The sequence below is a fragment of the Mastigoproctus giganteus genome, chromosome 8 (assembly GCF_048544385.1).
Source record: "Mastigoproctus giganteus isolate SK-2022 chromosome 8, ASM4854438v1, whole genome shotgun sequence".
Classification (NCBI taxonomy): Eukaryota; Metazoa; Arthropoda; class Arachnida; order Uropygi; family Thelyphonidae; genus Mastigoproctus; species Mastigoproctus giganteus.
Window position 1 is genome coordinate 191,018,481 of NC_143582.1, and position 16,457 is coordinate 191,034,937.

Here is a 16,457-nt window from a genome sequence, read left to right on the forward strand (position 1 = left end):
GAATAGGATTTCCAGACACTGGAAGAAAGTCACAAATATACAAGAGGATGAGAAAGAAATGAATTGTGTTTTAACGTCTCACATTGCTTAACAAGTTAGAAGACAGAGAGCCATCTACCATCACCCGCAACAAGCAGTCAGACAGAAAACATGCTACCCAGTTGCAAAAAAACAGATGGCAATCCACAGGGTGGGAGCTTGTTTCAAAGACCTTTCTGCCAAACACAATCAAAATTTCTGCTAAACTCTAACAGGGAGCTAAATGATTTTGTACTAATGGAGAGCAGAGTGGAGGAGAAATTGTTGAAATTAAACATAAAAAAAGCACCTGGGGCAGATAGAATCTATCCAGTTATATTAAAGGAGGCAGCAAGGGAAGTAAGTAAACCTAAACCCTTAGCCATAACTATGAGAGTTGACCTCCCCTTAGAGTCAGGGGAGGTCACCATGGACTGGAGATGTGCAAATGTATCCCCAATTCACAAAGGGGGTTCAAAGGGTGACGCAAATAATTATAGACCTGTTAGTTTAACTTCCGTTCCGGAGAAAATAATGGGGTCACTGGTTAAAGATGCGAGGCAGGATCACCTAGACAAGACTGCAGTAAGTTCAGACACAGCATGGGTTGGTTAAGGGAAGTCTTGTCTGACCAATTTGATTGGATACTACGATGTAGTCACAAAGGAACTGGATGTAAAAAATAACTTTGATATTATATACTTGGATTTCATGAAAGCTTTTGATACTGTTGCATATGGAAGACTGCTGCACAAATTGGAGCGGTATGGTATTAATGGCAAGTTGCTGCAATGATAAAGGGATGGTTGAGTGGGAGACGACAAAGAGTGGTAATAAATGGACACGGCTCTATGTGGATTAATGTTATTAGTGGAGTCCCCCAGGGTTCGGTGCTGGGCCCATTGTTGTTTTGTGTATTTATTAATGATATCAATGAAGGTATATCAGACTCAATGTGAAAGTTTGCAGATGATACAAAGGATGGCAGGGTTGTTAATGATAGTAAAGACAGTATATTACTGCAACAGGATCTAAAAAAGTTAGGTAGATGGGCTGAGGAGTGACAACTGAAGTTTAGTATTGACAAATGCAAAGTACTGCATATGGGTACAGTACCCAAGAGAAACGTACAAACTGTGTGGTACTACACTCAGGGAAGTGGAAAAGACCTGGGGGTAATTGTGCAGTCAGATATGAAGTTCTCTGAGCAGTGAAGACTGGCTGCCAGGGCAGGTCATGGAGTCTTGTCAATAATATACAGGAATTTTTCTAGCAGGGACAGGGAGGTGATTATCCCATTGTACAAGGCAATGGTCAGGCCACACCTTGATACTGTGTACAGGTCTGGAGGCCTCATTTTAGGAAGGATGTAGAGTTGCTAGAACAAGTACAGAGATTGGTAAGAGCAACAAGATTGGTAAGAGAAACAAAGGGGTTCTCTTACCAAGAGAGGCTTAAATTCTGTAAGTTGTAGCATCTGGCGACTAGGCACCTGCGAGGTGATCTGATTGAGGTGTACAAGGCCTTGAATGGTTTGAGCAGGCTCAATGCTGATGGGATACTTCCACTTGCTTAGATAAAGAACCTGAGGGGGCATAGATTCAAATTGAGGAAAGACAGTTGTAGAACAGCTGTGTGGAAGTTTGCCTTTAGCCAGCGGGTAGTTGATTGCTGGAACAGACTTCCATCTGTTGTTGTTGAAGTTGCCAGCTTAAATAAATTTAAGGCTGACCTAGACAAAAGTTTGAAATGACCGGATGGGTGAAATGGGAGATTTTTTGGCTGATACATTATATAGCTTGCTTTCTTGCATTATATGCCTCAAAAAATGCTAAAAGCCTTGGAAATGTCAAGAGCAAATAATTGAGTTTAATTAAACTTTTCCATCAAATTTTTCTAAAGATGAGTACCATAAGTCAATACATAACCAGTGGGGGTGACACTGGTTATGATTGGGTGGGAGATAGTTTCCTCCGTTACTTTGGAAAGAGTACAGGTAAGTGCAATGGGATGATAATTGGAGAGGAGCGACTTTTCACCCAATTTTGGGACTGGCTGGATATGAGCAAATTTCTATGCAGAAGTGAAAAACACCAATGAAATAAGAAAGTGTGAAAAAAGTGACACAAAACAGGTGCATAGATTTTGAGAACAAGTGAAGAAATGCAATCAGCACTTATAGCTTTCTTGTTATTGAGGCTGTATATAATATAAAAGCACCTGAATATAATACAGTCGATTCCAGTTATTTGGGGCACATCGGGACTAGTGCATTTTGGCCCGATAAAGCAGCTGCCCCAATTATCCGAAGTTTCATGTAAATAGTTAAAAATACAATGGACCCCACTTTACAATTGGTTCACCCTACAATCAAATCACGTTACAATGGACTCACCATAGTAAAGTACCATTCACTATACGATGTGTAGTAAGTGCCGGTCAACTGTGATCATGTTTGTGAATTGAATTTTAATTCTTTTAAACAGCAATTCTAATTAGAGAAAATAGGAGGGATATTATCCACAGGCTATAAAAGTAAAGATATATTAAGCACAAATTTATCCTTTATTACCTTACCAATTAAAAAATTAAATGATACATGAAAATTGGAAGAATATACATGATAATCGGAAGAATATACGTGATAATCGGAATAATTAATACGTACTGTAATATATATATACTGTTCACTGTTGACATTTCTGTTCACTGACATATGTGGGTGGGGATTAAAATTTAAAACAGTAAAAAAGATAAACAATCAATAACAAAGAACACGGCACACAAATTGCAAGTAACACAATACGTGCAAGTGAGAATGGAGTAACAAGTTACGAAGCTTTAAAAATAGGAATGAAGAGAAGATTCTGAAAATTAATTTTTTATATGATTGAAGGTTCCATGGAAGTGTTTGTTATTGTTTGTTTGTTATTTGGTTTTTTGGAGCATTAGCAACTAAGGCCATTTTACTCCGGGGATATGCGGTGGTCACTCCCTGACCTTTCCGCATCCTCCATATTTGGTGGGCATGGGCTCGAACCCCGGTCTAATCAAGAAACGTGTGCTACGCACTGCTGTTCCTGCCCACCTGGCTATGGAGGTGCCCCATGGAAGTGTAAACACATTTCACCATAATAAACCACAGAATTCCAGCGGTTAGTATTATCGCAAATTCAATAAGATCGAGTTTACTATCCGTTTATGATAGATTGCACTAACAGAAAAGCCTAATAAACAGGTGACTGCTAATTGTTTCTATTGTTTTATGGTTGTGACCTCCAGAAATCTGACCGAATCACATGGTACGGTCGAAGACAATCATAGGGTATCTTCAGTGCTGAGGTCTCCTGCCCTGATTAAACGGCATGTTGTCCCAATTAAGCGAAGGAAACCCTGGCTATTTTCTCGATTGGGTTCTGTTTTTTAAGATTTGCCCCAAATAAACTGCTGTCCCGATTAAGCGGTGGCCCAAATAACTGGAATCCACTGTATATATAAAACATTCAGATAGAGCCAATAATGTGTATCCCTATTTAAGTAACATGCAGGTGATAACATCTTACCTGCATTTTTCAAAATTGTTTGGAATTATTTTTTTCAAATAATTTGTTGAAGTTTTGTTCACCATTGGTAATATAATTAAACCATATATTTCATTAGAACTACCAATCTAAATAACTTTTTAAAATAGTCTGAAATAATTAAATTACATTATATAAGCTGCTTAAATGGTACAATAAAGAACCAAAAGGGGGATTCTTAAAATACACCAATAAGATAGACGAGTAAAAAGATAATCAAGAATATAAAAAATAACTTGCCATATCTTATGAATGATAAGATCTCCAGATGCAATGCCTTCTTTGCTGGACTGATACATTTTTCTTTCAGATTCCTAACTGAAGTATAAATTCTAATTAAAATGTTCATCTGTGTTTAAAAATGTTAATGTTTATGTTCTAGTTAAAATTACTTAAAATTTGTAAAAGGGGCAATTAGTAAGCATTAGTAATAGTAAATGATACAAAGGAAGCAAGCTTATGCAAAATAAGATTAGCGTTTGTATTGATTAATTTATTGTAAACTCCACTGACCTGGTGGTCATGCTGGAGTATAAACCAAAATAGCAGAAAAAAAAAAAAAAAACCTGAATAAATTTAATAATTGAATACTATTTAATTTATTAAATTATTACAACAGCACATGGAAGTTTGTTCCAACGATCAATTACCCTGGGGCTGAAAGCATCCTTTTCCAATTTATGTTATCTGATGTGCATTGTGTTTGAGAAAGAGTAAGGATGTTATCAGCATTTAGTTTACTCAATACACTTAATATAAAGTTATGAAGTAAGGAGAGGGAAACTACTGGGAGGGAATTGGATAACAGAGTTGACCTCAGAAATTTTTCATTTAGCCAGTATGTTGACCACTGAAATAAACTGCCTCCCTGAGTGACTGAGAGTGCATCTGGTAAAATTTAAGGAGCAGCTGGTCAGGCACCTTCTGGAGATAGAAAAGAGGAGTGTGATGAATACAAGTTGTACAGAGACAAAGGTTTTTTTTAATGGATGCAACAGTGCTTTTTTTATTTTTTTGTTTTTACTAATACTAATTCATTTGGTTTTAAATCAATGAGCACCATTACCGATATGAAGCGAGATACATCAGCAAGTTTGTACAAATTATTTAGGAGCTTAGATATTGTCTTAAACAAGCCTAGAACATCGACAAAATGGGAAGGGCTGATCTGGAGGATGCCAAAGATTACTTTCATCACAAACATGAGCTTTCTAGGTCATAAGTCATCTAAGAGTGAATCAACTTCATTTGGGAAGCAATGCTGCTTGGGATTTAAAGTAATCCAACACTTTTATCATCATGAGAACCCAAAGGCCTTGAAAAACTTTAGTTTCCTGTAGTTTGGAAACAAAACAAAAAAGCCTGGGTTAGACAGGTCTTGTTCTAAGAATAGTTCTGTTTTTTTTTTTAAACTTAATGTGTAATATTAAGCCTTTTAGACTCGTTCGATGAAATTATCAGATAACTCGCACAGACACAGAACACTACTTCTTCCATGAATTTTAATGTAGTAATGCAATGAACTCTGCATTACTTTACAGCAGAGATATATATATTCTCTCTCTCTCTCTCTGAGAGAGAGAGAGAGAGAGAGAGAGAGAGAGAGAGAGAGAGAGAGAGAATCTGTATCTCAGAGAGAGAGAGAGAGAGAGAGAAAAATAGAAACTATCAACCAACTACAAAGAGTTGATTAATGTCAGGCACCACTTCAAAATATCCCCATTTGGAAATTGTTCAAAACAAAAGTTATGCTAAGGTCTTGCTCCCCACTAATACAGTCTTAATAAATAAATCAGGAGCCTCCTATTATATATTTTTTTGGTATTTTAATTTTTAAAATATTTTATCAATTTTTTAAATTAAAATATTTTTAATTAATTTTAAAATGATTCTCTCAAAAATTGCTGTAAACAAGAAAGCAACAAATTTCTCTGCACCATCCAAAAAATTTGTTCTACTCCTAAAACGTAAACTTCTCTCTAAAGCTTCTTTTCACATCACCAGCTAGCTCATTCTGGTAAGGAGCTGCATACCTGAAAAGCACCAGTACTCCAAGCATTCCTTTTATCCAGGCATAAACTACAGCCTTGATCATTTTACATAGTTTGCTTCCCTCACTTCTTCCAACTCATACTCCTATTCACTTTTAGTATTTCATCATGGATCCTTTATTTCATAGAGGTCCATGAAATAAGATCCCTTAGTTCATGGACCCAATTGCATAGAGGAGTCTTATCAGCATATTTCGCACACAATCTTACTCCTCCAAGAAAAAAAAAGTGAGTGAAGTTTATAGAATATTGACATTTTATATTATTCACAGTAATTGTAAACTCACAATAGATACTGTGCTTAAAAACCTTTTTTATTCTTTTGTTGATATTCAATATAAACACTTAGCTTACAACAGGACATACTGCATTAACATGTCAACTGCATCATGATGCACAACATGCATTATGGGGTTTTTAATCCCCTAGGAGAGTAAAACCATTTTACTTTAGAACCATTTTCTTCTGATTTGACAGAAGAAAAACCAGATATTTTGAAAGCAACCTTAATCAGTGCCTGACTAATTCAGCCATAGTGAGAAGAAAACTCAAAAACATCTCTGCCCTCCCCAAACAGATTGACTCAATCCCATAGTTTTCAATATTAGGTCATTATCAATACATCGGAAAAGCAAGCAACAGAAGTGTTAAGTAACTTGAGGATTTTTAATCATGAAATATAATAATTTTTAATTAATTTTTTAAAAAAAAGTATAAAATTTAAGGTAGCTTAATAAAAAGTACTGAGTGAAATTAATTATTGAAAATCAGAACATTACCTAGAGAAACATTCATTCCAAGGCAAAAAATCACAGAAAAGAGAAGATAATCAGTACGCTCTCTAGTAAACTGTCCACAAGGCACAAAATTATATGCTATGGTCCATACTGAAAAAAGCAACATGGTTAAATACGTCCACATGGATACTGTCAAAGCATAAGCAGGGGAACATGAAATAAGAAGATCCAAGAAAAAGGGCCACACTGAGGTAATATAAACTGCTGTACACAAGCCACCTATATCACAAAAAATGTCAAATTAAGTAATATTTTTGCACATCTCATTTTATACAATTATCATTTTGCAAGTTTACATATATTTTCCAAAAACTAACTAATTTTAAGAATGCGGTCTTACTAAATAAATCAGGAGCCTCTTATAATATTTTTATTACTATTTATATGAGGGATGATCATTTAATCTGCGGATTAGTGCAAGATTTTATGTTTACCATACAAGCTTTCAATAAGTGCCACTGGAGGTGCTCTCCCTGATCATTACTCAGTAGGCTCTGTGTGCGTATGCCAGAACATGTCGAGTTAGTGTTGTGTAAAGAGTTTTTTAGCCATCTGTCACTGACAACTGCTTCGAAGCAAGTATCGTGTCAGACATACAGATTGAACAGTGATACATGATTCGTTATTGTGTCAGATGGGTCTTAAATACATCAGAAAAAGTTAAAGAGATGAATGAAGCATATGGTAGGATGGTCATATTTAAATGGCACAACTGATTCAGTGAAAGCCGCAAGTCTGTTGCAAATGACCCAAGACCTTGTCAGCCTTCCTCCTCAACAACTCCTGAGTAAATCGCAAAAGCCCAGGAAAGCTTGGATGAAGCCAGGTGAATTACACTTCGTGAATCAGCTGTTAGAATGTCCATTTCATATAGTAGTTCTCACAATATTGTGAAAGATCACCTGAAAATGTTGTGAATCTGTGCCAGCTGGATTCCACACAATTCGACTCCAGAACAAAAACAGCAAAGAGAAGACTTGCATAGAGAAATGCTTGATCGTTTTGAAACACAGGGTCAAAACTTCTTAAATCGAACAGCAACTTGTGATGAAACTTGGATTTTTCACTATGATCCAGAGACAAAACAACAATCCTGTGAGTCAAAGCATTCTGATTCACCCAGACCTAAGAAATTTCGAGCTTCTCATTTGGCTGACAAACAAATGGCTCTTGTGTTTTTTGACATAAAAGGCATTCCTGTTATACATTTTGTGCCTCGTGGAACAACTATGAATAATAAAGCATACTCTGAGGTTCTCAGAGTCAAACCTCACCACACCATTCATGAGAAACATCAAGAACTTCCTGGTGTGAAGTCATTTCTCCATCAAGATAATGCCAAGCTCCATACAGCTAATATTGTGTAGCCAGTGATCACTGCCATAGGTGCCGAAGTTCTGCCACATCCACCTTATTCACCAGACTTAGCCCTGTGTGATTTCTTCCTGTTTCCACATCTGAAAAGCTCTGAAAGATAAGCATTTCATATCCAACAATGTTGCTCACAGAGTCACAACATAAAACTTCAGTCTTTCGAAAAATGGCATTTGCAAGAAGCATTTAATGTGTGGTTATGATGGTGGCAAAAGCATGTAAAGTTCGAGGGAGAGTATTTCAAGAAGGAGAAATCCACAAAAGATTCAGATGATGACAATTAAGATAAGATCTTGCACCAGTCCACGAATTAAATGATCATCCTTCGTATTTTTAAAATATTTTACCAATTTTCTCTAAATTAAAAAATTTAATTAATTTTAAAATGAGCCACTCTGTTTATACACATATATGTTTATATACAAAAAAATTATGTTAATTTTTTATAAACAGAGAACTTGTTACAGGCAAGTATGTTTATATCTGTCACTGATATTAGATATTGATCATTGCAATTTAAAGTTTCCATACACTTTTATCTTTTGAAAACAATTCAGATATTAAATATCTTTAATGGGGGTACGTAATTAATAATTTTTCTCTGAAAAATTAAAACAAATGCTTCCCAACTATGAATTTTTTTTAAGAATTTATCCCTTCTTTCAGTATTAGTTAGTCATACAGTGCAAGAAAACCATAGGTTTCAGCTGCACTAGTCAAAAATAAAAAATTGCAGCAGCCCTTGGAATTATCCCAAACTGTAAGCCTCAACTACTGATGAGAGTAACTTATTCCAATAATTAACAACTTACTGGCTAAAAGGAAACTTCCTACAATCCAGTCTAAACCTCTATCCTCGTAATTTGAATTTACTGCCTCTAGTTCTGGAATCATTGGAAAAAGTGAAATTTTTGCCTTCAATGATTCATTCATTTCACTATCCCCTCTCAGAGCTTTATAGACCTCCATTAGGTTCTTTCTAAAGTGCCTGGTTGCCAAGCGCTGTAGCCCACGTATTCAGAACTCTTTTGCAGATCATACCAAATAGGATACCTGCTCTGGACTCTTTCCAGACTTCTTTTTTTTTTTTTTTTGCAGTCTCTGTACTTGGATAGAGTATTCACAGTGCAGCCCTACAATTGCTTTATACAGTGGGATTTATTTATTTTTGATTCTACACTGCAATCTTCTGCTTTCCTTCAAGTCAACAAACCTTTCTTATCATCAGAGTAACATAGTTTCATATAAATTACAGTATTTAAGCCACAAGCAAAACTATTGTAATTTATTATGGTATGCACGCATCTTGAAAGAAATATTTTGTAGCTATTTATTTTCGCGAATCCACAGAATAAATGAAAATACGATAAAACTAATAATAAAAAATCACAGGAACCATTGCATATTAATAAAGAAATATCACACATAATTACAATAAATTTGAAAATAATTATACGTAATTATTCATTATATAATACTGGTGTAAATACACCATAGTTTACCCATAAGTTTAACTACATAAGTAGTTTTTTTTTTTTTTTTTTTTGGTAGTTGTTGGCGCATAGGCTTCTGTGGCCATAATGCACCTCCCAAGGTTTTTGCAGTACTTTGATCCAAGCCCGAGGCAGGAATCGAACCCGTGACCTTTGGGTTGCTAGGTAGGCACTTTACCCACCCGGCTAGCCTGGTTGGCACATAAGTAGTGTAAAGGATTTTATCTCATATATATTGCGGCTAACTTCACAATGAGATATCAGGTATTGCACTACTTCGAATAAACAACGCTTCTCTAATAGAGGAGACTACTGTTACTTATTCTCAGTGGACACCACCACCCAGACAGCACCATTTTGGAGCTTGTTGGCTCACTCATCGGTGAGCCAGCAGGTACCCTGGTAATGCAAACATGCCATCACGGTTGCGAAGTTAATTCTTCAATATGAGAGATGCCAAATGTGTCGGTAATAATATTTTGAAGACTAAATGTGCAAGGCATAATATGTTATGGGTTGAAATTAACTATATAATACTGGTGTAAATACACCATAGTTTACCCAACAAGATACCAGGTATTGCACAACTTTACACTACATAAGTAGTGTAAAGGCATCATTTGATTTTTGGCATCTCTCATATTGTGGAATTAACTTTGCAACCGTGATGGCATGCTGGCCCACCAATGAGTTAGCCAACACGCTTCGAAACTGTGCTGTCTAGGTGGTGGTGCCCACTGAGAATAAATAACAGTAGTCTCCTCTATTATAGAAGTACTGTTTATTCGAAGTAATGCAATACTTGGTATCTCGTTGTGAAGGTAGCCCACATTGAGATAAAATCAAGCGATACTTTTACTTATGGATAAACTATGGTGTATTTACACCAATATTATATAGTTAATTTCAACCCATAACATATTATGCCTTGCACATTTAGTCTTCAAAAAAGTAATTATTCATTGCACTAAAAAATTTATAAAATTTTTTTTCTAAGCAGAAAGATTTTTAGAATTTTTTTTTTTAAGCAGAAAGCCTCAAACTATGTAAAATTCAAACCACAACATTATTAAGTGCAACTGCACTAAACAATGTCACAGTTTATTAATTTCATGAAAGTAATTTGTTTTTACATTACAGTGCACTGACACACATCCCATAGTTTCACCTATGATTTAAGCATGATTTACTGTCACAGTGAAAGAAAGGAATAAATTTTTTTAGAAGGAAATGAAATAAAACTATTTTCATGCAAAACAGAAAGAAAGATTGCTGATAGAATCATAAGTTCAGGAAATGATTTGTGTGTAGGGGCATCCCAAATGGGACCGTTTGTTTTATGCAGCTACAAGAATTAACAAGTTCTTCCCATACAAAAAGGAATAGCAGTGTGAAGCAAATAATGCTGCAAATCTTTTCATAAAATTGGATAATACAGAGTATATTATCACTGTCTATTTCAAAAAAAATCATTGGCTTTTCACTTCCTGTGTTTTGTAAACAGTGGCATGATTTATCACACAAGTTCTCAGCTGTTAATTGTAATACATTTAATGAAGTCTGTACTTGAATGGCAATAATCAAATTTTAAAAACATATGGTAAAATTCATTATAACAAGAATTCAGATATATATCATGGTTCAATATGATATACCCCAACCACTATGTTGTACTGGAATTAAAACTTTTACATAGATAGCAAATTTTGCTTTATAAAATAAAAACTTCAGGCAAACTTCACACAAACACATGCAATGTTTTTATAAAATTATTAGAGCAGAAATGAGGATAGTTAAAATACTCGCAAGAACAAAAATATAATTCCATTTAACTGAAATATGCATATGAAGGGTGAATATATGCAGTAATTAACTTTGGATTTTTCATTCACCAAGGCCTTGTGGTTTTCAATGAAATGGGACCCCAGTAGATAAATTCTTTATATAATTTCTGTTATAAGTTATTTGATATTTTGATGTCTCTTCTTTTACAAAACCACCCTTTGAAAATGCTAGCTGCAGAGGAGGTGAAAATAGCTTAAAAAGTATTGTGTAATTTTGTAAGTGCCTTCAAAAAATTATTTTGATTTTAATGCAGCGTAGTGTAAAATATGTATATTTATAATTCCACTTGCATTTCTTCTTGCAATATCCTGGATTTAAATATTGCCCTTATACAGTGAATATTTTTAAAGAAAAGGTTTTCCTTATCATTAGTGAGATTAATGTTATTAACAAAAATTTTATTATATATGTGATATTATATTTAAGCAATATTTAAACCATTAGTGATAGCAAATTTTTAAAAAATTATATGCTCTTTTATATTTGATAAAAAAATGCCACTTATAATCTCACCTAAAAATCCTAAAAATAAAGGGAAAAAATATAAAGCAAACAGGCCACAACTTCCCATTATAAACCACCACCAGGAAGAAATAAAATTTGGTCTCAAAGTAGATAACAGCATTCCAGTAGCAATGCTTGCTAGAACTGCAGCTCTTGGAAAAATAAAAATAAAAGTAAAACAATATACATAACTATATTTCTTTACTTATGTATATTAAAAATAAAATAAAAGTAAAAAAATATAAGTACCAATAAATATGCTTTCATAGTAAGCAATTTCAATAAAAATGTTAATTGGATATGAAACTGTATTTTACAAACAAAGAATGCTGCTGTTGTTATTTAGTTTTTAAGAGCATTAGCAACTAAGGCCATATTGCTCCAGGGTTATGTGGTGGTCATTCCCTGACCTTTCCGCATCCTCCGTATTGGTGGTCACGGGCTCGAAGCTCGGTCTAATCAAGAAGCGTGTGCTACGCACTGCTGCTCCTGCCCACCTGGCTACGGAGGCGCCTAACAAAGAATGTGTTATTCTTTTCTTGGGTAATAACAATTTGCTTTGCTAAAACAAAGCTAAAATATATTTTAACTATTCGTTATATGGTGTTCTGTCAAAATAATATGCGGTTGCATTATCATTTGCTGGGGTAGGATACAAACTCAATTCAGGATGATGTCAGTGATTTTTCAAATAATTTTTTGATAAATTTTTTTTTAGATTGATTGAATTAATAACCAGAAATAATGTTTTGATAAGTTCCCTGTGGCCAGGTGCTCTTGAATGAGTTCAACCAAACTGTGGGAATCGGCTGAATGTTATGTTACTTTTTTCAAGCTATATGGCTTGCTTGCTTGCTTGCTTGCTTGCTCGCTCTCTCTCTCTCTCTCTCTCTCGCTCTCACACACACACACACAACAAGCATTGATGTAAAAATGTGTGATACACTTGCTTAATATAACTGCAGCAATATGTGAAATAACATCATTCATTAACAGTAATATGAAACAATAATGTAACTATTGACAGAAACAAAGTCTGTATGTCACTATTATAAAAACTGAACTAATATCATATACTACACAACTAAAGAATATACTATTTATAGCTGACACATACATGTAGATATATGAGCAATTCCACTATTTCTCAACCAACACATCCCATATATGGGTACATGAGTAATTCTACTATTTTCAGATGCACTTGTTCTATTCTGGCACTATTCTCAACTAAAGTCACAGACAGATGTCTAGTGCTAACCAAAAATCGATTATTAATAGTAGAATAAATTGTTCATATATATTATGGTGAAATTTGTAGATATGCATTATGTTGAAATAAGACTTATTAATGTAACTTATTCCAGGTAACTGAAGGCTAATGATCTTCTCTAAATTGCTGTTTCAAGAAAATGCAAAACAAATTATTTTAAGGAATTAAAAACAATATTTTAGAAATGGACTTAAGAATGTGATATCAGGCAACATCTCACACCTAATCTAAAATATTTCTCTTGAATTCTAAAATATCGCCACAAAAAATTATTTTAACATGTCATGCAGTTCATTAAACTTTGAATCCTTTAAACTAAAGCAAAAGGAAAATACATTATAAAAGAAATAACACAGCTTACATTGGGTATTTAAATAATAATAATACAGTCTATAGGTAAGTGGATTTGTCAGGGATATCTGAATGAGAGAGTTTTTTGAAAAGTTTTTCATTCAAAATGGAAACAGCTATAGTTTGTACTTTTTTACTCTCTCTCTCTCTCTCTCTCTCTCTCTCTCTCAATTTCATACAAATAACACCACATTTAGAAAAACTAATAACTTTTAGTACCATTGAATAAAGCAATAATCAATTCTTACCTCTCAATAAAATTGCCATAAAAATGAAATATGTCATTTTTATGTTGGGAAAGCATGTAAATCTGCTACTGGACCCAAAATCACTGGAAATCTATGGTAAAGCTGTCCAAAACTGTCTATGGAAACTAAAAATATAAAGGAAATATATACTATACAGATTGAGAATTTTATCCTGGTAATATCCTGAAATGTTGGGAAAAGAATATAAATGAACCCTTGTATAAGAGAACTAACAAATTAGAAAGGAAAGAAGGAAGTTGAATAATATATATATATATATATATATATATATTAGGCAGAGGGTAAAAGGGAATGGGTAAAGCACAATAATCAATTTCTACAAATTCAGTTAGTACAAAATTGTTTCAGAAGTTAGCATACTCAAAAGTATAAATTGTCTTTTATTAACACTACAGCATGAAACAATTTTAGTGAATTATGAAAATCCACAAAATATACTAGCAGTGTTATATTACTATTCAAATTCCACCACAAGGAAAAACAATTGACATCTAATAAACACATATGTTATATATGCAATGGTTTTATTGTGGACCGCATTATGTAAAGATAAGAAAACATTTAATTTCTGCTTCTTTTCACATTACAAAAATCAAGAACTTTCTCAAATGTGAAATTTCAAAATGAGAAAAAAAAGAGACTAGTTAAAGAAAATTAAGATTTCCCCGCATGTTTCTGAAAGATAACCAATGTATCCTATCAGGCTTATATGTCCCAAATGGCATTTAAACATTTTGAAGACCGTTAACATTTTGGCAACTCTTGAACAGTAAAAGTTGATATCATCCTGCAAGAAACTGATGTGTTATGGCCTCAGAGGAGAATGCAATCAGCCATTTTTGGTAATAAGAACCTTATGTGAACACAAATATGTCTACCTGTATCTCTGCATTTGGATTTTTAAAGCAAAAATTTTCTTAAACAAGTACATTTTTATAGTTGGATACATCACAATGTAAGTGTGAATTAATTGGTAAATGTAACAGCAAATTTTTGAGAAACAGTCTTCTTGGACTGCTGCAAAACAGTTAGGTTTAAAATGCTAACAGGATAAGAATTTTGAACCAAACTGCTGATCCTTGAACCAGCATATCAAAATTGCTAAGTAAGAAAATGCTGACTGGTACATCAAAATATCAACAGACTGCAATGCCAAATGATCACATTACCACCCAGCATAATGTATATATTTACTAAGAACACTTCTTTAAAAATATTTCTAAATGAAGTTTTATACCCTTATGTTGCAAAAAGGAAATCACTACAGTGAAAATGCTATAAGGGGAGATTAATTTCTCCAACATCTGGGATCACTGCAGTTAACTCTCTACCTGTTCACTGAGAGAGCCTTGCTCACCCTCTGCTTTTCAAATACAAGTTTGCAAGAGAAGCAAGATGTGTTTCATTAATCTCACTTCATTTTTTCTTTTTCTTTTTTTTTATGAAAACACAAGCATGAAAGGTATTAGAACGTATAGTACTTAGTACCATTCACAGCTTGAAGGTTGAGAAGATGAAAGAAGATACTTACTGATATTAGACATAAACTTCTGTGGATTGTAATTTTCAGGGAATACATGGGAAGGGAGGTTGTTCCGGGAAACAGAAGTTGAAGGAATAAATGAGAAAGAAAAAAAAGTTGGTTCTATTGGTTCTGACTGGTTGTAGCACGTGTTCGGAGTGGTTCGGGAAGGAGGAGGGAATATGGAAGCCAATTCAGAAGAACAGTGCCCATGGAAGTATCTATAGAAAAGGCATGTAGCAGAAGCAGAAAGTCTATTGAGATAGAGAATGGAGAGATGTTGCAAAAGATGGGTCATTAATTAAACTAATGAAGCAGCTTCTTCATTATACTACACAAATAAGCAGCTTCTTTTGAAGCTGCTTATTATTTAAAAAAAATAAAATTAGAACATAACCACCACTTGTAAAAATCAAATAAAGTAGATTTTCAAATAAATGGTCTTTTTTTTAAAAAAAAAAAAATACAATATTCATATTTGGGTTAAAAAAATCTCGAACTACTCAAATACTATAGTGGTCAGCATATCATTTGGCTTAAGTATTTGAATCTATACGTACTGAAAAATACAGCCAGGTACTCATATTTTCTATCTTTTGACCTTATATGACTGCCCAGAAGTACAGACAGAAAATGTACAGGCAGTTCTCACTTTACGAGTTCCCGGGTTTGAGTTATTTTTCAAAGTATCAAATATCAACAAAATCGAAAATATGAACATTAATTACGAAAAATGAACATTATAAATACCACATTTCAAACCACACGTGTAGCTATACAATAGTGTACCCAACTTTATGTACCCATCTGTTCCAGAGACACCATCGTATCGTGAAAATATTGTAATGTGGGCCCAATAACATATTGTTTTTTGATAATCTGTTCCACAACCTTGGAAGCTGAAATTTTTGCTATATAATTCTCTAAAAGGTCGTTTTTATAGTGCAAATTATATTAGTTACCAATTCAAATCACTAAAATGCACTACACTTTCATCATTATCATATGTTCTGTTATAAGAACAAATTTTGAACGCCTTTGTGACATTTTTCTAAAACACATTTCTAGAGGTCACGACCATAAAATAATAAAAATGATTTGCACTTTCTGGTTTATTGGGCTTTTCTGTTACTGCAAGCAATTATAAATGGGTAGTAAACTCGATGTTATTGCATTTGCGAAAATACTGATAGCTGGAATTGTGTGATTTTTTGAATTATTATGTGTTTCCCCTTTACTGAAATCTTCAATCATATAAACAATATAAATAAATTTTCAGAATCTTCTCTTCATTCCTTTTTTTTAAACTTCGTAAACTTGTTACTCCACGCAAATCGTGTTAGTTGCATTTTGTGCGTTCCATTAAAAAATGCTTATGC

General features: G+C 33.9%; 1 protein-coding gene across 1 annotated transcript in view; it reads right to left on the minus strand.

The window, feature by feature from the left end:
• Window positions 1-16,457, minus strand: part of LOC150082106 (PGAP2-interacting protein-like) — a 66,866-nt gene that overhangs the window by 48,876 nt on the left and 1,533 nt on the right. Inside the window, exons 4-5 of the mRNA XM_090380431.1 lie at window positions 11,673-11,815; window positions 6,430-6,666 (exon numbers count right to left, since the gene is read on the minus strand). Coding sequence (XP_090236557.1) covers window positions 6,430-6,666; window positions 11,673-11,815 — 380 coding nt within the window. The remainder of the gene's footprint in view (window positions 1-6,429; window positions 6,667-11,672; window positions 11,816-16,457) is intronic.